Raw genomic sequence first — 23,121 nt, forward strand, 5'->3', positions numbered from 1 at the left:
GTCTGCGCTGAGTGCAAACCGCACTTTTATAGACCAGACAGGGCCCACCTGATAAAAGCCACTCGCCCCTTCGAGCGCCTGAGCGTCGATTTTAAAGGGCCTCTCCCCTCCTCCGACCGCAATGTGTACTTCCTCAATATTATTGATGAGTACTCCCGTTTCCCGTTCGCCTTCCCCTGCCCGGACATGACCAGTGCCACGGTCATTAAATGTCTGAACAACCTCTTCACCCTGTTCGGCTTCCCCAGCTATATCCATAGCGACCGGGGCTCATCGTTTATGAGTGACGAACTCCGTCAGTACCTGCTAACTAGGGGTATTGCCACAAGCAGGACCACCAGTTACAACCCCCGGGGGAACGGACAGGTGGAAAGAGAAAATGCGACAGTTTGGAAGGCCGTCCTGCTAGCCTTAAAGTCTAGGGGCCTTCCAACCTCCCGCTGGCAGGATGTGCTCCCCGATGCGCTCCACTCTATTCGGTCACTGCTCTGCACTGCCACTAACGCCACCCCTCATGAGAAAATGTTTGTCTTCCCAAGGAGGTCCACATCGGGGACATCGCTACCGCCATGGCTGACGTCCCCAGGGCCGGTCCTATTGAGAAGACACGTGAGGACCCATAAAACGGACCCCCTGGTCGAGAGGGTCGACCTCCTCCACGCCAACCCCCAGTATGCTTACATCACATACCCGGACGGGCGGGAGGACACAGTCTCCATAAGAGACCTTGCACCCTCGGGGGCCGCAGTAACCCACTACCCACTACCACCCCCCCCCCACGATCCGATATCCAGCCCCAGCAGACGGCAGGCCTGGGCCCCGCGACCCGCTCGACATCTACGAGGACGACACGCCTGTGCCACAGCCTACGCTGGACTCGACGCCGGAAACTTCACTACCCCTGCCGTCGCCACGCAGATCACAGCGGCAGACAAGACCTCCGGAGAGACTCCAATACACTAACTTTTAATACACTTCACCCCGCCGGACTCAATTTTAAACAAGGGGTGAATGTGGTAAACCACTGTTTGTATTCCTGTTTGTCCTGTTTGTATTCCACTGTGTACATGCCTGGACATGCCTCGGCTGACTCCTCCCACAGGTCCTAGTATAAAGGTGACTGCTCCCCAGCCCTTAGTATCATGGACCGGTCGACCACGCAAGGCAGACCTCCATTCTGTTGTTAATAAAAGCCTTTAGTTACTCTTCTAACTCTCAGTCTTTTATGAGTAATTGATAGCGCATCACACCGTTACTCTGGGAGTCCACCCACCGACTGTCCGGCACGAGATGGGGATAACCTCCTATGGAAATTCAGGGCCGGGGCCTTTGGTCAAGCAGCCCGATTCTCTGCTGATTCTCACACACTGATTGATCCACAGTAACTGCCAAGTCCTTTTCCAGGTCACTGATTGACAGCCAGGCTTGTATTCACAACAGAAAATGCTGGAAAAACTCAGCAGGCCAGGCAACATCCGTGGAGAGAGAAATAGAGTCAACGTTTCAGGTCAAAACCCTTTGTCAAGACTGAAAAAGCACAGAACATGAAATAGATTAAAAGGCCAGGCTTGTATTCACAGCACCTGCTCCCATCTCTCCCAACCACTCCAAAGCTCGATGAGTTACTCTGAAGTGCAGTCACTGCTGTTTGTGAGCAAAACTTCAGATTGCACTGATTGGTTGCCATGCTGGCCAATCCCCTCCCTTGAGGTAAACCATGGGACATTTTTGCAACGTTAAAGGCACTATAGAAATGCAAGTTGCTGTTGTTGACAAAGATTCCAATCCCAAGTTACTCAACTCCTATTACTGAGACTGTCTTGGGCCAGACTAGGGTCGCCAACCCTCCTGGATTGCCCTGGAGTCTCCAGGAATTAATGATTAATCTTCAGGACACGGCTCCGAGCAATGCCCGGGAGAAAAATCACAGGGGGATTAAACAAATGGTATGTTTTTCTTTTCTTTGAACACTTTTGTTTATTGATTATAACAATATCGGAGATGGGGGAAGAAAGGCTGTTTGACCGAGAGTCAAGAATCATCCAATTGGGTACTGAAGAGTGTGTTCGCTTTCTGATTGGCCGTGGGAAAGCGGGGGCGACGTGAGGATGGACGTGTCGGGCGACCAATGGCGGGTGTGTGGGGGAGGCGGGGCGATTGGAGGTCATGTGACAAAACCTCTCGGAGTACATCCAATCACAATTGGCAACCTTAGCCCAGACAGAACAAACTTACGTTCATACAGCAGTAGCCTCTAAAAGACGCCACAAAGCACTTCACAATGTATTACTTTTGAGTAGTAGTCACTGTTGCCTTGTAGACGAGGATTAATCTTTAGCTGAGTTGAGTGACGACAGACTCTTGTTTTCTTCACTGTGGCGCCAGTGGGAGATGTTTAACCTCCTGGGTTTTTTGATTCAAGAATGTCATGAAGTCCAAATAGTTCCCGCAAGATCTTTCAGTCGTGCTCTGTTACTTTCTGGGTGAAAAATATCTCACCTCACTGCTAGTAAATGTTCAACAGAAAGAGGTTGTTGTTTAGAAGATCTTTGGAATGAAAGATGAAGGGAGGAAAATATTGCTTCTGGGCACCACACCTTCGGCAGGATATACTGGCCTTGGAGGGAGTGCAGAGTAGGTTTACCAGAATGATACCCGGACTCCAGGGGTTAAAATACGAGGAGAGATTACACAAACTAGGGTTGTATTCCCTGGAATGTAGAGGGTTAAGGGGTGATTTAATCAAAGTTTTCAGGATATTAAGGTGAACAGATAGGGTAGAGAGAGAGAAACTATTTCCGCTGGTTGGGGATTCTAGGATTAGGGGACAGAATCTAAAAATTAGAGCCAGACCTTTCAGGAGTGAAATTAGGAAACACTTCTCCACACAAAGGGCGGTAGAAGTTTGGAACTCTCTTCCGCAAACGGCAGTTGATGCTGGGTCAATTGTTAATTGTAAATCTGAGATTGATAGCTTTCTGTTAACCAAAGGTATTGAGGGATATGGGCCAAAGGCGGGTAGATGGAGTTAGGTCGCAGATCAGCCATGATCTCATTGAATGACGGAACAGGCTCGAGGGGCTGAATGGCCTCCTCCTGTTCCTATAAGTCATGACCTTTGGATGCGATTTGCTTGTTGATGAATGAAATGGAGAATGCTGAGTGCCGGAGGAAGTTACATCATTCATTATTTCCTTAATAAAGTGGGATTCATTCCACTGAGCGAGAGACAACACTTAGAAAGCAGGGCTGGTAGGGTGGCGGTGAGAGAGGGAGAAAGACTCCCAGTTGGAGGTCCTACACTGGGCCTTATGGCACCCCCCAAGATTTCCAGAGGGAAAGGTAAATGGAAAATGCTGTTACCATTTAGCCTAACAATTCACTGCCCTTCTATATTCAGCCTTCCCTCAATTCTGGGGGCGGGGGGGGGTGGTCCCCCAGTCCAAGCAGGAGGGGGCACCTCTGCTGCTAAAGCCAGGGGTCAGCAGCCCCCCAACTTTGGGAATGACCTGCCCCCATGATCTGGGATGGGGTCATCGCCAGGGCACATTAGTAAGTGGAATTCCTGCCCTACTCCCAGGGACACAGCCGGGCTCCTGCTATTTCAGCCCATGGGTCTTCTCTTTGGAGCCAAGCTGCACACGGATAACTCGCCTTCTTGACATCCAGCCGTTCATGCTCTGGGTTGTTTTCATGACCCTTTTCTTGTCAATGTGAACAGGTCCTTAGACCGATTCTCAACCCCTTACCAGGAGAACCGGCTAGATGTGATGGGGAAGGGGGCGGGTGGGGGGGTCACCACTTCACTCCCATCGGATACCAGTACCCCGCTGAATGGCACCGTGTTCAGAGCTCTGATCTCCTGGTCACTGGGCTCCAAGTGCCTAGCCCGTGCTGTACCTGATCTGTGAGGGGTCAATGCTGATGGTAGGTGTGGAAATGGAAGCTAAGAAAACTGAAATAAAATGGAGGAGTCACCATGTGTAAGGGATAATGGATAAATAATGCAGAGGTTCAGGAATGTTCTAAACAGAGGGCTCATAGGAAACCTCGTCAGACACGAGTGAGGTCACTACAGATGCCAGTTAGCAAACAATGGGTCAATTAGAGAAAATGGATGAATTAAGACGTAAACTAATCAAGGAGATGAGACAGGATGTGGAATAGGGCAAACTAATCATCAGGATGCAGGGACAGTAACAAATGTGTAACCAAAGAGATGGGACAGATTATATAGGATAGTATAAACCAGGAGGAAAAACCCCAGAGCGAGAACCTGGGAGCGAGAATCTGGCAGCGACGACCTAGGAGCAACACTCGACAGCAGGGACCTGGGGACAGAAATCCTACGTAGAGGTTTGGACAGCGATTGATCACCTCGGACCAAATCAGGGTAATATCAATATAAGTTGTGAGTCTTATATTTTGGAATTGTACTTTAAATAATGAATGGTGTTGGTTAAGCATTTATTAAAGATAAATCTTTGTACACGAAATCTGTTGCCTGTGTGTTTGTTCAGACCAAACTTACATTTGAACCCTAAAAGAAAAATTGCGAACCTATTTGTTCGATCTTTCGAACATCTAGCGAACTCTGAGCAACAGTAGGTGCAGCATCCCTCACTCTCTCCTCCTCACTCAGTCACCGTCTATATAAGCGCCTCATCACATCTCAAACTCCTTCACATACAATGAATTACTTTGAACTCCAGTAACTGTTGCTACGCAGTGAAGTGTGGCAGCCATTTTGAGTACAGCGAGACCCCGCAAACAGCAATGAGATGAACGACCTGTTTTTTGATTAAGTGAGGAATGTTGATCATAAAAATGAATAGAGCGACTATTAATCAGTTTTCTATCAATAACCAGCAACTCTAGGGGAGGACAGGGCGGGTGAGTGCTTGATACAACAACACAACTACAGCTCAGGGATGTGTAACAGATTACTGGTACTGGTGATGGAGCAAGAAACCTAAAGGGTTTCAAGAAGGAACTAGACAGGGTCTTGTCAACACTTGGGATTGAGGGTAATTCAAGATGCACCAAGGTAGGGGTCGCCAACCCTCCGGGATTGCCCTGGAGTCTCCAGGAATGGAAGGTTAATCTCCAGGACACGGCTGCGGGCAACTGGGGTGAAAAATCATCGGGGCGTTAAACAAAATGTGTATTTCTTTTCATTTTCTTTGAACACGTTCATTTATTAGTTATAAAAATATTGGGAGATGGGAAAGATGGGCTGTTTTGACCAGGCAGGATGGTCAGAGGAGAGGGGTCGTGTGGTGAAAGCTCCAGGAATCGGTCCAGAGTTGGCGACTCGACACCAGGGGGGATACTGTGGATAGGTGGGCTCGATGGGCCGAAGGTCCACTCCTGCCTGAAACTCTTACTGTGCAACTACGGAATAATCCGAGGATTCTTCAACAGAGAAGGGAAACAAACAACTTTCCAACCACAATTCATGAATAAAATCAGCCATTTTTTCAAAGCCAGGTTTATTGAATAGTATTTAAATCTACAACAGCGGAAACGGAAGCGGACACATGTCGAGGGGATGCACCGATCGCGCACAAGCAAATAGGTAACGTCGACCCTCAGACGCATTTTACTCTTGCTGTATTTGAAGAACATTTGTTTTTTATTGTAAGTTAAGTTGAGCTGCTTAAACACTGAGGGGTCAATTTTAGACTCGGTTACAATCTGAAACATAGAAACATAGAAGATAGGAGCAGGAGTAGGCCATTCGGCCCCTCGAGCCTGCTCCGCCATTCAATGCGATCATGGTTGATCATCCAAATTCAGTACCCGGTCCCTGCTTTCTCCCCATACCCCTTGATCCCTTTAGCCTTGAGAAATATATCCAACTCCTTCTTGAATATATTTAATGAATTGGCCTCTACTGCCTTCTGTGGTAGAGAATTCCACAGGTTCACCACTCTCTGGGTGAAGAAATTCCTCCTCATTTCTGTCCTAAATGGCCTACCCCTTATCCTTAGACTGTGACCCCTGGTTCTGGACTCCCCGACCATCGGGAACATCCTTCCTGCATCTAGTCTGTCCAGTCCTGTCAGAATTTTATAAGCTTCAATGAGATCCCCTCTCATTCTTCTAAACTCCAGCGAGTACAAGCCCAACCGACCCAATCTCTCCTCATACGTCATTCCTGCCATCCCAGGTATCAGCCTGGTGAATCTTCGCTGAACTCCCTCCATGGCAAGAACGTCCTTCCTCAGATAAGGCGACCAAAACTGCACACAATACTCAAGGTGTGGTCTCACCAAGGCCCTGTACAACTGCAGCAAGACATCCTTGTTCCTGTACTCAAACCCTCTCGCTACGAAGGCCAACATACCATTTGCCTTCTTAACCGCCTGCTGCACCTGCATGCTTACCTTCAGCGACTGGTACACAAGGTGCCACAGACGTGGTGTAACAGAGCGGGATATTCAATGAAGCTCAATCCCGACTAAATCCCCTCGTTAAACTTCAGTCACTACTTGAGCTGCTTCTTGAAGCTTCTGCCTGGGCTACAACAACAACTTGCCTTTATACAGCGCCTTTAATGTAGTAAAACGTCCCAAGGTGCTTCACAGGAGCGATTATTAGACAGAATTTGACACCGAGCCAGATAAGGATAAATTAGGGCAGGTGACCAAAAGCTTGGTCAAAGAGGGAGGTTTTAAGGAACGTCTTAAAGGAGGAGAAGGAGGCAGAGAGGTTTAGGGAGGGAATTCCAGAGCTCAGGGCCCAGACAGCTGAAGGCACGGCCACCAATAGTGGAGCGATTAAAATCAGGGATGCGCAAGAGGCCAAAACTGGAGCAGCGCAGATACCTCGGGCGGTGGGGGAGGGGGGGTTGTGGCCATGGATGGATTTGAATATAAGGACGGGAATTTATAAATCGAGGTGTTGCCAGTTGCCAGACTGGGAGACAATGGAGGTCAGCGAGCACGGGGCTGATGGGTGAACGAGACTTGGTGCGAGTTAGAATGGGCTCGGACTGCGAGCTTTTCCCCAATCTGGAGGGATGCAGAATCTCAAGAGTTAAACAAGCCCAGAAAAGTGGGACCCATAGAGTTAGATACAGAGCAAAGCTCCCTCTACACCGTCCCATCAAACACTCCCAGGGCAGGTACAGCATGGGTTAGATACAGAGTAAAGCTTCCTCTACACTGTCCCATCAAACACTCCCGGGGTAGGTACAGCATGGGTTAGATACAGAGTAAAGCTCCCTCGACTCTGTCCCATCAAACACTCCCAGGGCAGGTACAGCACGGGTTAGATACAGAGTAAAGCTCCCTCTACACTGTCCCATCAAACACTCCCGGGGTAGGTACAGCATGGGTTAGATACAGAGTAAAGCTCCTTCTACACTGCCCATCAAACACTCCCAGGGCAGGTACAGCACGGGTTCGATACAGAGTAAAGCTCCCTCTACACTGTCCCATCAAACACTCCCAGGACAGGTACACCACGGGTTAGATACAGAGCAAAGCTCCCGCTACACTGTCCCATCAAACACTCCCAGGGCAGGTACAGCACGGGTTACAGAGGATAGCTCCCTCTACACTGTCCCATCAAACACTCCCAGGACAGGTGCAGCACGGGTTAGATACAGAGTAAAGCTCCCTCTACACTGTCCCATCAAACACTCCCAGGGCAGGTACAGCACGGGTTAGATACAGAGTAAAGCTCCCTCTACACTGTCCCATCAAATACTCCCAGGGCAGGTACAGCACGGGTTAGATACAGAGTAAAGCTCCCTCTACACTTTCCCATCAAACACTCCCAGGGCAGGTACAGCATGGGTTAGATACAGAGCAAAGCTCCCTCTACACTGCCCCATCAAACACTCCCGGGGCAGGCACAGCTCGGGTTAGATACAGAGCAAAGCTCCCTCTACACTACCCCATCAAACACTCCCGGGGCAGGTACAGCACGGGTTAGATACAGAGTGAAGCTCCCTCTACACTGTCCCATCAAACACTCCCAGGGCGGTTACAGCACGGGTTAGATACAGAGTAAAGCTCCCTCTACACTGTCCCATCAAACACTCCCAGGGCAGGTACAACATGGGGTTAGATACAGAATAAAGCTCCCTCTACACTGTCCCATCAAACACTCCCAGGACAGGTGCAGCACGGGTTAGATACAGAGTAAAGCTCCCTCTACACTGTCCCATCAAACACTCCCAGGGCAGGTACAGCACGGGTTAGATACAGAGTAAAGCTCCCTCTACACTGTCCCGTCAAACACTCCCAGGGCAGGTACAGCACGGGTTAGATACAGAGTAAAGCTCCCTCTACACTGTCCTATCAAACACTCCCAGGGCAGGTACAGCACGGGTTAGATACAGAGTAAAGCTCCCTCTACACTGTCCTATCAAACACTCCCAGGGCAGGTACAGCACGGGTTAGATACAGAGTAAAGCTCCCTCTACACTGTCCCATCAAACACTCCCAGGGCAGGTACAGCACGGGTTAGATACAGAGTAAAGCTCCCTCTACACTGTCACATCAGCGGCTCCTGATATGTGTCCCTATATTCCTCATAGCGGAATCAATTTTCATGTAAACAATACAAAGTATGGAAAGTGGTCTAGGGCGGGTCTAACTCCCTGCCCAGTGAGGTTCCTGGGTAGCATCACCATTCTGCAAATAGGAACAGCAGGAGGCCATTCAGCCCCTCGAGCCTGTTACACCATTCAATCAGATCGTGGCTGATCTGCACCTCAATTCCAGTTACCTGCCTTAGCTCCGTATCCCTCGATCCCCTGACCCAACAAAATTCTATCGATCTCGGTCTTGAAAGCTCCAATTGAGCCCCAGCATCCACAGCCTATTGGGGAGAGAGATCCAGATTCCCACTAACCCTTTGCGTGAAGAATTGCTTCTTGATTTCACTCCTGACCGGCCTGGCTCTAACACGTGGCAATGAATGCAGCTGGACAGTGAGCACTGGTGCGCGACTCGACTATGGGAATCCCATCCCTAGCTGCAGTCCGCTCGAGGTCCTTTTGCAGCGTGTGTAACCGGACAGCGATCGGGAGGACGAACCATGCCCGAGGTATCTCCTCTCTCCCCAAAGGGTGCTTGAGAGCCCCTCCACTGCCCTGCCACAGCCCGCCTCCCGCCTGCAGGATTGCCCGCACTCCAGGGAAAGGTAGTTAAAAGAGAATCGATAAACATGTGGAGGGGAGGGGGCGATTCAGAGGAAGGGTTATTAAGATGCAGAATCGATTCCCACAAGGGGCAACTGAAGCCCAATCAATTACGGCATTTAAGAAGAAATTAGATAGAGACTTGAAGAAGGAAAACATTAAAGGATACGGAAAAAGAGCAGGAAGATGGGATTAGAATAGTGCAGCCAGCACCGGCACGATGGGCCGAATGGCCTCCTCCTGTGCTGTAATTTCTGCGATAGTGTGACACAGCGACAGGATTTCATTAACAGAGGCACAAACTTTGGTTAATCAATCGACATAGATTAACAGTAACTTTGCTTTTTTGATTTGAATCTGGAGTCCGAGGAACAGGGATAAATAATCCAAATGAATCCGACCCAACTACAGGGTACAGCTATTGTGAACAATTTCATCTTTTACTCAGCCCATTCATATTTCTGGGACACTAAATTGATAAGTTTCCTGACTAGCTGTACTCGGTCCAATCACATCTCCTGGAATCCATCGAGCATTGCATCGTTCACTGACCAGATCACAGGTTATAATCACCAGCCGCCCCGAATGTGGTGTTGGCCCAGTCAGGGAAGGTGTTCAGCTGGAACATTGCCTGGCCCCAGGTGTTGATGGCGAGTGTAACACAGGCCACTCCGATCAGATTGAGCATGGATCCAGCCTTGGCCTGTAGAATGGCAAACATGGGTTAGGTCACATCGGATTAAAATCCACCCTCTCAAAGCTGGGTGACCAGCGGGTGCATTCCTGATGTTGTGAGGCAGTGAGGTAACTGGCACCGGTTCAAGCCCTGGTGCACACTGGAAGGAAACATTACATGTACATAGGAACAAGAGGAGGCCGTTCAGCCCATCGTGCCTGTGCCGGCTCTTTGAAAGAGCTCTCCAATTAGTCCCACTCCCCCGCTCTTTCCCCAGAGCCCTGCAAATTTTTCCCTTCAAGTATTTACCCAATTCCCTTTTGAAAGTTATTATTGAATCTGCTTCCACCGCCCTTTCAGGAAGTACGTTCCAGATCACAACAACTCGTTGCGTTAAAAAAATTCTCCCCATGTCGCCTCTGGTTCGTTTGCCAATCACCTTAAATCTGTGTCCTCTGGTTACCGACCCTTTTGCCCGTGGAAACAGTTTTTCCTTATTTACTCTGTCAAAACCCCTCATGATTTTGAACACCTCTATTAAATCTCCCCTTAACCTTCTCTGCTTTAAGGAGAGCAACCCCAGCTTCTCCAGTCTATCCATGTAACTGAAGTCCCTCATCCCTGGAACCATTCTGGTAAATCTCCTCCGCACCCTCTCCAAGGCCTTGACATCCTTCCTAAAGTGCGGTGCCCAGAATTGGACACAATACTCCAGCTGAGGCCAAACCAGTGTTTTATAAAGGTTTAGAATAACTTCCTTGCTGTTGCACTCTATTCCTCTATTAATAAAGTCCAGGATCCCCGAGGCTTTTTTAACAACCTTCTCAACTTGTCCTGCCACCTTCAAAGATTTGTGTAAATACACCCCAGGTCTCTCTGTTCCTGCACCCCCTTTAGGATTGTACCCGTTAGTTTATATTGCCTCTTCTCGTTCTTTCTACCAAAATGTATCACTTCATACTTCTCTGCGTTAATTTTAATCTGCCACATGTCTGGTCATTTTACCAGTCCGTCTGTGTCCTCCTGAAGTCTGTTACTGTCCTCCTCATCGTTTACTACATTTCTGAGTTTTGTATCATCTGCAAACTTTAAAATGATGCCCTCTATATCCAAGTCTAGGTGATTAATATATATCATAAAGAGCAGTGGTCCTAATACCGACCCATGGGGAACACCACTGTACACTCCCCTCCAGTCTGAAAAACAACCGTTAACCTCTACTCTTTGCTTTCTGTCCCTTAGCTAATTTTGTATTCATGCTGCCACTGTCCCTTTAATCCCACGGGCTTTAATTTTGCTAACATGTCTATGATGTGGCACTTTGTCAAATGCCTTTTGAAAGTCCATATACACAACATCAGCCACACTACCCTCATCAACTCTCTCCATTACTTCATCAAAGACTCAATCAAATTAGTCAAACACGATTTGCCTTTAACAAATGCGTGCTGGCTCTCATTAAGTAGCCCATACTTTCCAAGTGCCAATTAATTTTGTCCTGGATTATCGGCTGATCTGTACCTCAGCTCCATTTACCTGCCTTTGCTCTATATCCACGATACCCTTACCCAACGAAAGTCTATTGATCTCAGCTTTGAAAATTTCAGTTGACCCCCAGCATCCCGAGCCTTTTGGGTGAGGAAGTTCCAGATTCCTGAGAAGAAGTGCTTCCTGACATCACCCCTGAACGTCCTGGCTCTAATTTTGAGATTCTGCCCCCTTGTGCTGGACTCCCCCCACCAGAGGGAAGTTTCTCTGTACCGACCCTCCTGCCCATGTGCCCTGATGGTGATTTTCTCACACTTTTGGACAAGTTGAGCAAATCAAAGCCGCACTGGGCAACCTTTCAGGAGGAGCCGCTGACCAAAAACCCGGGCTCATGCTCTTAGGTGACACTTCTCTCCACCCACTCCCAAAGGCGCTGATCCTCGCTGGGATGCGGTTCCACTGCCTCAGCGGAGTGGGCACTCTTTAATGGGTGACCCTCGTCAGTGAGCGCTGGTGTGCTAATCGACCATGGATAGTGATCAGGAGTGGGAACCATGGCCGGGGTTTCTGAACTAATTGGGGCACTCTCTCTACTGTCCTGGGGAGTGGGAAGACCCTTTGCTTGCCGTCATATGGATTGGAACCCAGATGTCAGTCAGCTTCGCTTAATAGGAAGCGAGATCTTGAAACTATTTATATTGGAGCAGAGAAGGCTACGAGGAGATTTAATAGAGGATTTTGATCGGGTGAGTAGAGAAAGACTATTTGCTGTTGTTGGGGGGTCAGTAACAAGGGGTCATCAATTTAACATTGCCACCAAGAGAGTGAGGGGAGGTGTTGGGGTGAATTTCTTTACACAGAGGGTTGTTGGAGCAGGCGTCCATGAGGCAGAGACCATCGCAACTTCTAAGAGAAAAATGGATCAATATTTGAAGCAGCGGAAAATCCGTGACTGGGGAGAAAGCAGACAGTAGGATTGATTGTTGAATTGCTTTAGTAAAGAGCCGGCACAGAGATGATGGGCCGAATGGCCTTCTTCTGCGCTGTAAACGCCTACGGTCCGATGGCTCAGTACCACACTGGGCAGCCCAGTGAGCCAGTGGGGCAGCCCCTGTTCAAACATTATCTCAGGTCACGTAAACATTGAGGAGTTTGTAACAAACTGTACCATCTAAGGTAGCAGCTTTAAAGTGTAACTGTTCCCAGCGGCCATCTTGCTGAACAGCAAACCTTCTACGACCGTCTCCTCCACAGACTTACCATGTCTGAGACCCTGAGGTTCCTGTAGGAGAACACAATGGCGTTGGGCGGCGTGGCCACAGGCAGCATGAAGGCAAAAGAAGTGCTTAAAGTGGTCGGAATCATTACATACAGAGGGTTCATCTGGATAACGGTAGCCTGGATTGGAGAGAGAGAGAGAGAGAGAGTGCAGAGTTAGCAACAAGGAGTGACGTCTGGGAGCCCGCGTTGGTTGACTGGGATTCGCGGCCGGCGGAATGTTGCATAAAGTGACGCAATTTAACCCAAGTTACATTGGTGTAATTATTGAATCCTGTAGGTTAATGGCTCACTCATGCAATGTTCAATTAGTTGGATGAGGCCCAGCCCAAAATATTCAACCCAACAGAGCAAGAGTAAGGTTCAGTGTCCATATATTCTTAATGCAGGAGGCCTCGGTTTAACAACGAGACATTAAAGCGAGGCTTTGCCTGCCTTCTCTCTAAAAGATCCCACGGCCACTATTTCTAAGAGGAGCAGGGGCGTTCTCCCCGGTGTCCTGGGGCCAATATTTATCCCTCAACCAACGTCACTAACAATCAGATTATCCGGTCATTATCACATCGCTGTTTGTGGGATCTTGCTGTGTGCAAGTTGGCTGCCGCGTTTCCCACATTAAATCAGTGACTACACTTCAAAAAGTACTTCATTGGCTGTAAAGCGCTTTGATACATCCTGAGGTCGTGAAAGGCGCTGTAAAAATCTAAGGCCTAGAAATTCGGTGGGCTGCGCCACCAGTTAGCGCCTAAAGAGGGCACTCAGTGGCTTTAGCGCCACTGGCCGCGCCTCCCGCGATATTGAGCTGGGGCGCTAATGGCGGCGTTAACCTGTTGCGCTGCACCGCCTCCGATGACGTCATCGGTGTGCGCAGCGTCCCGATCCCGATCCCGATATTTGGCAGCGACCGCCTCTGTAGCGCCGTTCGCAAATGGCGCCCGGTTCACGGGGCCTTCCTGTGGCGGGAGTGCCGCAAATTAAGGTGGAGGTGCGGGCCGGCCGTTTTTTCCGGTGGCCGCCTGCCAGCACCTCCGTCCCCGGCCTCCTGATCGCCCCCCGCGGCATTGCCGGCTGTTTTCCGAGAGCCCGGCACTTCTCCTCGGTGCCGGGCTCTTTTACCAGCACTCGCGATCTCTGATCGCGCTGGTGCAGGCCCCTCCCCCTTAAGAATGGGAGGAAGGCCTGCAGTACCGCAGCGCGCCGTGCCGCAGCGTGTGGCGCTGCGGCACGTTGCACTGTGATATTCAGTTTCAGCGCCCTAAGAGGGACGCGGAGCGCCTCGAGCCTCGCCCCGTGTCCCTCTTGGGGCGCTCAAGCTGAATTTCCGGCAGTCGCTACTGCTCCAAACGCTGCGCTAAATCCGGCGCCCAGGCGAGCTTGGCGCCTCGTTTGCGGCTCCACCCAATTTCTCCCCCTAAGACTTTTTTTAAGCAATAATTTTGAACCTTGTATTTATGCAGCACCTTATCAAAGGGCTTCAGACACAATGAGCTGCTCTGAAGTCTTATGTAGGTAACCACAGCTGCCATGTTATGCACAAGATTCCACAAATGGCAAGGAGGTGAAGGCTCCAGCTCATTTGACTTTTACTGCTTTTGGTTGAGAAAGGAATTGCGGCCAGGTTACGAGCTTCGACTCCCTTTAAAGGGAGCCATGGGATCTTTAACACAACAGGTAGACTGGACCTCAGCTTCATCCAAAGGATGGTATTCAAGATTTTGTTCATAGATTTAAATTGAGGATTCCTTTTTAAGAAAGTCATTCTCGGGATGTGAGCATCACTGACAAGGCCAGCATTTATTGCCCATCCCTAATTGCCCTTGAGAAGGTGGTGGTGAGCTGCCTTCTTGAACCGCTGCAGTCCGTGTGGTGAAGGTACTCCCACAGTGCTGTTAGGGAGGCAGTTCCAGGATTTTGACCCAGCGACGATGAAGAATTGGCGATATACTTCTAAGTCAGGATGGTTTGTGACTTGGAGGGGAACTTGGAGGTGGTGGTGTTCCCATGCGCCTGCTGCCCTTGTCCTTCTAGGTGGAAGAGGTCGCGGATTTGGAAGGTGTGGTTGACGCAGCCTTGGCAAGTTGCTGCAGTGCATCTTGTAGATGGTACACACTGCAGCCATGGTACGCCGATGGTGGAGGGAGTGGATGTTTAGGCTAGTGGGTGAAGTACCAATCAAGCGGGCTGCTTTGTCGAGCTTCTTGAGTGTAGTTGGAGCTGCACTCATCCAGGCAAATGGAGAGTATTCCATCACACTCCTTACTTGTGCCCTGTAGATGGTGGAAAGGCTTTGGGGAGTCAGGAGGTGAGACACTCACTGCAGAATACCCAGCCTCTGACCTGCTCTTGTAGCTACAGTATTTATGTGGCTGGTCCAGTTAAATTTCTGGTCCATGGTGACCCCCAGGATATTGATGGTGGAGGCAACTCAGTGATGGTGATGGTAATTCCATTGAATGTCAAGGGGAGGTAGTTAGGCTCTCTATTATTGGAGCAGGTCATTGCCTGGCAACTTGTGTGTTGCGAATGTTACTTGCCACTTATCAGCCCAAGCCTGGTTCATGTCCAGGTCCAGGTCTTGCTGCGTGCGGGCACGGACTGTTGGGGAACTGCGAATGGAGCTTTAACTGAAATCAACATCAGACAGTTGAAATGTGAGACACGTTCTGTCGCTGTGGTACGAGCTCAGGGGCAAATTAAAGTGCAGGCAAAATCGGTACATAAAGGATCTTGAAGTCCTGACTGCCTACTAATGACATCTACATGGTTTCCACAGTATAGACACTAGTTCCAGATTCCCAGTTCTCTGGGAATTGGTTGATGGTTTATTTTAGCATCTCTTTAATGACATGGCTCCTCTGACTCAAGCCCAAGCTGATAAACCAACGAGGCATTGTCACACAACCAATAAGTCGCTGGAGGATCTGCTCTAATGTGATGTTCCTGTACTAGGATATTTCGATAGCCCACACTTTCATTCTACATCACTTACTATTGTACCAGGCAGGGGGACACAATCACAGTTCCACCAACTCCCTGAAATGAGCTCCATTTTCAAGCAAGAGAGCAGCTTTCTCCTGGTCAACCATTGGGATATCTTGGAAGAGACATCAAGGAAATAAAGGACAATCAGGCATTGAGGCTGGGAATAGAGATGGGGTGGAAACGCTGTTCTGTAGAGTGGGTGGGAAGGTGGACATTGAAGCTTTGGATGTTTCTTTTTGGGACGAGGCCAGCAACATGAGTTAGATATATTTCTTAAGGCTAAAGGGATCAAGGGATATGGGGAGAAGGCAGGGACAGGGTACTGAATTTGGATGATCAGCCATGATCTCATTGAATGGCGGAGCAGGCTCGAGGGGCCGAATGGCCTACTCCTGCTCCTATCTTCTATGTTTCTATGACATTTGAGGTGGGAAGGTCCTCACGGGGCTGGGCACCATCACCGAATGACAGATTGAGCAGCTTCTGTCCTTTTAAGAACATAAGAAATAAGAGCAGGAGTCGGCCATTCGACCCCTCGAGCCTGCTCCGCCATTTGATAAGATCATGGCTGATCTTCTACCTCAACCACACTTTCCTGCACTGTCCCCATATCCCTTGATTCCCTTAATATTCAAAAATCTATCAATCTCTGTCTTGAATATACTCAACGACTGAGCCTCCACAGCCCTCTGGGGTAGAGAATTCCAAAGATTCACCTCCCTCTGAGTGAAGAAATTTCTCCTCATCTCAGTCCTAAATGGCCGACCCCTTATTCTGAGACTGTGACCCCTGGTTCTAGACTCCCCAGCCAGGGGAAACATCCTCCCTGCATCTACCCTGTCAAGCCCTGTAAGAATTTTGTATGTTTCAATGAGATCACCTCTAATTCTTCTAAACTCTAATATAGGCCTAGTCTACTCAATCTCTCCTCATAGGACAATACCCCCATCCCAAGAACCAGTCTGGTAAACCTTCGTTGCACTCCCTCTATGGCAAGTATATCCTTCCTTAGGTAAGGAGACCAAAACTGTACACAATACTCCAGGTGTGGTCTCGCCAGGGCCCTATATAATTGCAGTAAGACGTCTTTACTCTTCTACTCAAATCCTCTTATCCTCAATATCATTTGCTTTCCTAATTGCTTGCTGTACCTGCGTGTTAACGTTCAGTGATTCGTGTACAAGGACACCCAGGTCCCTCTGAACACCAACATTTCTCAATCTCTCACCATTTAAAAAATACTCTGCTTTTCTATTTTTCCTACCAAAGTGGATAACTTTACATTTCTCCGTATTATATTCCATTTGCCATGTTCTTGCCCATTCACTTAGCTTGTCTATATCCCCTTGAACCCTCTTTACATCCTCCTCTCAACTTACATTCCCACCCAGCTTTGTATTATCAGCAAACTTGGATACATTACATTTAGTCCCCTCATCCACTGCCCAAGCACTGATCCTTGTGGTACCCTAGTCACAGCCTGCCAACCCGAAAATGACCCGTTTATGGTAAATGCCCACTGCAGTTTTGCCAAGGGCAATAACTCTATGGGGGCACAGACAAAAAGAAAAGAAACACGGCTTTGTCACAGCTACATGGAACGCCGCGGGTCAATGGGTACTTAACCAGCGATGGCGCTCAAATCTGATGGAGTAATTCAGTGGAATGTTGGGCTGCCAGACACTTTGCTGGAGCCCCTTCACAATATTTAGACAGTTAGACTCCCTGTACTTCCAATCAATGGTTGATATTCATATTAGGCATCACAGCAAGAATCCAAGGTGTCCTTGGACAGCTGGCCAATATAATAAAGGCAAAGGCTGGGCTGACTCTTTATGTCACTTGTACATTTTTCACTTTTAGAGTTTCCTTAATGTGATGGAATACTCTCCACTTGCTTGGATGAGTGCAGCTGCAACAACACTCAAGAAGCTCGACACCATCCAAGACAAAACAGTTCACCTGACCTGTATCTCATCCATCAACCTAAACATTCACTCCCTCCACCACCGGCGTACCGTGGCTACAGTGTGTACCATCTACAAGATGCACTGCAGCAACTCGCCAAGGCTTCTTCGGCAGCACCTCCCAAACCCGTGACCTCTTCCACCTAGAAGGACAAGGGCAGCAGGCGCATGGGAACACCACCACCTCCAAGGAACCTGCCATCCAGAATTGACATATATCACTGTTCCTTCATCGTCGCTGGGTCAAAATCCTGGAACTCCCTCCCTAACATCACTGCGGGAGTACCTTCACCACACGGACTGCAGCGGTTCAAGGCGGCGGCTCACCACCACCTTCTCAAGGGCAATTAGGGATGGGCAATAAATGCCGGCCTTGCCAGTGATGCCCATATCCCGAGAATGAAAAGCAAAATTGGACTAGAAGTTTGACTGGACTAGTGTTTGTGATGGGTTGAGATCAAGAAGGCCCTTCCACCCATTTGATTTTAGCCTTCCAGAATACCAACCCTGCTGTTTCCCCTTCATAGAGTCTAACACCCACTTGGACAGGCCGACAGGGCCTTGCCTTAGTGTCCTTGTCCAAAGGACAGCACCTCTGACAATGCAGCACTCCCTCAGCACACTGGGGTCTGGGTTATGGCCTCTAAGTCTGGTGTGGGGCGCAAACCCACGACTTTGTGACCCCCCAAGGAAAAGTGTTGACAAGGAACTCTTCCCCTTCTCCCCAATTCATCCCCAACATACACAGCAACGCGAAGTGAAGGCGGTAGGGCGTACCATCGAGGCCAGGATAGGGAGGAAGAGCGTGGCGGTAGCGACATTGCTGGTGCACTCTGTGAAGACGGCCATCACCAGACACAGAATAATAGCAATGGCCCAGTGCGGGATATTCTGCAGCGGAAGTAACTGAATCCCCAGCCATTTGGAGAGACCCGACACCTGGAAAATAATAGGAAGATTTTATTGCTGACAGTGTTTCTGTTAATGTTCAGTCCGCAGGCCCCGAGCTTCCGGCCGCTTGCCACTCCATCCCACTCCCAATCTGACCTCTCTGCTCTCGATCTCCTGCACTGTCCCAATGAAGCTCAATGCAAGCTCGAGGAACAGCACCTCAACTTGATACTGACCACTTACCGTTGGGGGACACGTACACATCTCTCCAACTGGACCGTCAGGAACCGGGCGTTCTTGGCTTGTATTTCCTTGGGGGGAAAAATTGGGTATCACCCATTTTTGGGGCGTTAATATCGGCCCGGCGCTAATTATCGCCTCCGACTGCAAAATTCGCCTCTATCACCCCTGGAGGTGATTTGAGCGCTAAATCAGGCACTACACACCTCTCTTAAGGTGCAAAGGTCGGGGAGCGAGGCGCTACCTCAGAATGCAACCGAAGCTCAGGCGATGTCAGTTACCATGGAAGCCAGACAGACTGGCGCCGTCCAGTTCTTAAAGAGGAGGGGCCATCTTGCTGGCCAGCCACTCCCTGCTCATTGCAGCCTTGAATCTCAGCCTGGAGAGACCTCGAAAGCAATTGTGTTGGAAGCACTAATGGAGAGGCCCAGGGAAAGAGCTCGGCGCTTAGGAACCTCAAAAGTGGTGCTGAGGGCCAAAACTCCTGAGGACGGCGTTAAATCTCTCCCGATGTCTCTCTCCCTCTCAACCTGTGTGTACCAAAGGTTTTGCCGACAAGAAAAGGCAGGAAGCACCCGCCTGTAAATAGCGCTCCCCAGCCCCTTCCCGACTTGAAAATGTTTCCCTCGACCTGTCGCTCCTAGCGGCAGGCGCTAAGGCAGGGGGCGTGACTCAATATCCGGTCCGGGGCGTTGCACACTCGACTGACGTCACGATCTGCGGGTGCAGGAGATTGTGGCGGTAGTGATTAGCGCCGCCACGAAACAACTGGTCAATTTTGCGAGCGGCGCTATAATCACCGCGCTCGGGCGCTAAGTTCCTAGCGCCCCGTTAGCGTCCCCCGGAGACACTAGCGGGAGGCGCTAACCAACCAAATTTTTCCCCCCTTGAGATTAGGAGATCGATGTGTTTAAAATGGTAACACAAAAAGCAGGCCAAAAATGGTGGGGAATCAAGGGTCTAATGAGGGTGAGGAACTTAACGTAATTAATATAAGTAGAGAAAAAGTACTAGAGAAACTAATGGGACTAAAAGCCGACAAATCCCCTGGACCTGACGGCCTACATCCTAGGGTTCTAAAAGAGGTGGCTGAAGAGATAGTGGATGCATAGGTTTTGATCTTCCAAAATTCCCTAGATTCTGGAATAGTCCCAATGGATTGGAAGGTAAACAATGTAACACCGCTATTCAAGAAAGGAGGGAGAGAAAAAACAGGGAACTACAGGCCAGTTAGCCTGACATCAGTCGTCGGGGAAATGCTGGAATCCATTGTTAAGGAAGTGGCATCAAGTCACTTAGAAAATCATAACATGATTAGGCAAAGTCAACATGGTTTTATGAAAGGGAAATCGTGTTTGACAAATTTATTGGAGTTTTTTGAGGATGTAACTAGCAGGGTAGATAAAGGGGAACCAGTGGATGTAGTATATTTGGATTTCCAAAAGGCATTCGATAAGGTGCCACATAAAAGGTTATTACACAAGATTAGGGCTCATGGGGTTGGGGGTAATATAGTAGCATGGATAGAGGATTGGTTAACGGACAGAAAACAGAGAGTAGGGTAAAACGGATCTTTTTCAGGTTGGCAGGCTGTAACTAGTGGGGTGCCGCAAGGATCAGTGTTAGGGCCTCAGCTATTCACAATCTATATTAATGACCTAGATTAAGGGACCGAGTGTAATGTATCCAAGTTTGCTGATAATACAAAGCTAGGTGGGACATTTTTTCTGGAATGATGAGATCCCAAAATTGTCACAACTGGACCAGATTGAACTGGCCATGAGCATGGGTCAGGTCGGCCCTCAGTATTTACTCCTGGGTTCTAGGTTTCTGGGTAGATGGAAGGTATAACAGTCAGATGCTTACCTCGCAGCCCTTGGCCAGGGCAAAGCCTCCTCCCAGCAATAACACCACACTCCAGGGCAGCTTCCGTTGCACAATGTTCCACTCCAGTAGCCTTGTGCTCGAGGATTCTGTCTTGGCTGGCCAAAGTTTTATAAAGAAACAATCCCATTATCAATCTTTTTTTCCCCAGAATCATTTATGCACAGCTACTGGCCAAAATGCGTTTGACATTAGATCGTTGAGTTAGTAACAAAGCGAGTCAGCACTCAGGACTCCTGTTTGAAAGGTTAAAGGGAGAAGGAGTGGTGCAGTGGCCCAGATGCTGTCTTTTCACCTCTGGAACCCCAGGGTTCACATCCAGCACTGACTCATGGGTGAATGACTCCTATGTCTGCACAAGTGTCCTGCGTGAAGTTTCAACCCAGCCGCTGAAGGACCACACCATACATGTAATTGCCATCTTACTCAGAACTGGTATAGTAGGGGGCACTCTTCAGAGATTGGGGTAGAGACACATTGGGACAGTGTAGAGGGAGCTTTACTCTGTATCTAACCCCGTGCTGTACCTGCCCTGGGAGTGTTTGATGGGACAGTGTAGAGGGAGCTTTACTCTGTATCTAACCCGTGCTGCACCTGCCCTGGGAGTGTTTGATGGGACAGGGTAGAGGGTGCTTTACTCTGTATCTAACCCCGTGCTGTGCCTGCCCTGGGACTGTTTGATGGGACAGTGTAGAGGGAGCTTTACTCTGTATCTAACCTATGCTGTACCTGCCCTGGGACTGTTTGATGGGACAGTGTAGAGGGAGCTTTACTCTGTATCTAACCCCGTGCTGTCGCTGCCCTGGGAGTGTTTGATGGGACAGTGTAGAGGGAGCTTTACTCTGTATCTAACCCGTGCTGTACCTGCCCTGGGAGTGTTTGATGGGTCAGTGTAGAGGGAGCTTTACTCTGTATCTAACCCGTGCTGTACCTGCCCTGGGAGTGTTTGATGGAACAGTGTAGAGGGAGCTTTACTCTGTATCTAACCCCGTGCTGTACCTGCCCTGGGAGTGTTTGATGGGACAGTGTAGAGGGAGCTTTACTCTGTATCTAACCCGTGCTGTACCTGCCCTGGGAGTGTTTGATGGGACAGTGTAGAGGGAGCTTTACTCTGTATCTAACCCGTGCTGTACCTGCCCTGGGAGTGTTTGATGGGACAGTGTAGAGGGAGCTTTACTCTGTATCTAACCCGTGCTGTACCTGCCCGGGGAGTGTTTGATGGGACAGTGTAGAGGGAGCTTTACTCTGTATCTAACCCATGCTGTACCTGCCCTGGGAGTGTTTGATGGGACAGTGTAGAGGGAGCTTTACTCTGTATCTAACCCGTGCTGTACCTGCCCTGGGAGTGTTTGATGGGACAGTGTAGAGGGAGCTTTACTCTGTATCTAACCCGTGCTGTACCTACCCTGGGAGTGTTTGATGGGACAGTGTAGAGGGTGCTTTACTCTGTATCTACCCCGTGCTGTACCTGCCCTGGGAGTGTTTGATGGGACAGTGTAGAGGGTGCTTTACTCTGTATCTAACCCGTGCTGTACCTGCCCTGGGAGTGTTTGATGGGACAGTGTAGAGGGTGCTTTACTCTGTATCTAACCCGTGCTGTACCCGCCCTGGGAGTGTTTGATGGGACAGGGTAGAGGGTGCTTTACTCTGTATCTAACCCCGTGCTGTGCCTGCCCTGGGACTGTTTGATGGGACAGTGTAGAGGGAGCTTTACTCTGTATCTAACCTATGCTGTACCTGCCCTGGGACTGTTTGATGGGACAGTGTAGAGGGAGCTTTACTCTGTATCTAACCCCGTGCTGTCGCTGCCCTGGGAGTGTTTGATGGGACAGTGTAGAGGGAGCTTTACTCTGTATCTAACCTATGCTGTACCTGCCCTGGGACTGTTTGATGGGACAGTGTAGAGGGAGCTTTACTCTGTATCTAACCCCGTGCTGTCGCTGCCCTGGGAGTGTTTGATGGGACAGTGTAGAGGGAGCTTTACTCTGTATCTAACCCGTGCTATACCTGCCCTGGGAGTGTTTGATGGGTCAGTGTAGAGGGAGCTTTACTCTGTATCTAACCCGTGCTGTACCTGCCCTGGGAGTGTTTGATGGAACAGTGTAGAGGGAGCTTTACTCTGTATCTAACCCTGTGCTGTACCTGCCCTGGGAGTGTTTGATGGGACAGTGTAGAGGGAGCTTTACTCTGTATCTAACCCGTGCTGTCCCTGCCCTGGGAGTGTTTGATGGGACAGTGTAGAGGGAGCTTTACTCTGTATCTAACCCGTGCTGTGCCTGCCCTGGGAGTGTTTGATGGGACAGTGTAGAGGGAGCTTTACTCTGTGCTGTACCTCACCTGTGAATACTTGGTAATGATAATGCAGGCTTGAGATGGATTGTGCTGCATTCCCCAGTACTAACATTGTTGAGAATATAGTGATCATTAACCGTGAGTGACTTCACCTCTTTACTTCCATTGGTTTAGATGAACTGCCAATAATAATGAAATCATGAGGTGCAACACCTGGGATGAGAAACGGCCCAGTTGGACCAGGCAGGGAGCCGTCACTTAGCGTG

The 23,121-nt window shown here is 49.4% G+C and overlaps 1 protein-coding gene across 2 annotated transcripts in view; it reads right to left on the bottom strand.

Annotated features, from left to right (window-relative positions):
- Window positions 1–1,028: 1,028 nt before the first annotated feature.
- LOC147102271 (Na(+)/citrate cotransporter-like) overlaps window positions 1,029–23,121 on the bottom strand; it is a 65,997-nt gene continuing 43,904 nt past the window's right edge. For both annotated transcript variants that reach the window (XM_085964659.1, XM_085964658.1), the window contains 4 exons: window positions 20,546–20,661; window positions 18,326–18,487; window positions 12,582–12,719; window positions 1,029–9,860 (listed from right to left, as the gene is read on the bottom strand). In XM_085964659.1, the coding sequence (XP_085820785.1) occupies window positions 9,714–9,860; window positions 12,582–12,719; window positions 18,326–18,487; window positions 20,546–20,661 (563 nt within the window). In that variant the 3' untranslated portion in view covers window positions 1,029–9,713. The remainder of the gene's footprint in view (window positions 9,861–12,581; window positions 12,720–18,325; window positions 18,488–20,545; window positions 20,662–23,121) is intronic.

The sequence above is a fragment of the Somniosus microcephalus genome, chromosome 22 (genome assembly GCF_052327205.1).
Source record: "Somniosus microcephalus isolate GS21.2 chromosome 22, FLI_Smic_1.0, whole genome shotgun sequence".
In the NCBI taxonomy this organism is placed as follows: domain Eukaryota; kingdom Metazoa; phylum Chordata; class Chondrichthyes; order Squaliformes; family Somniosidae; genus Somniosus; species Somniosus microcephalus.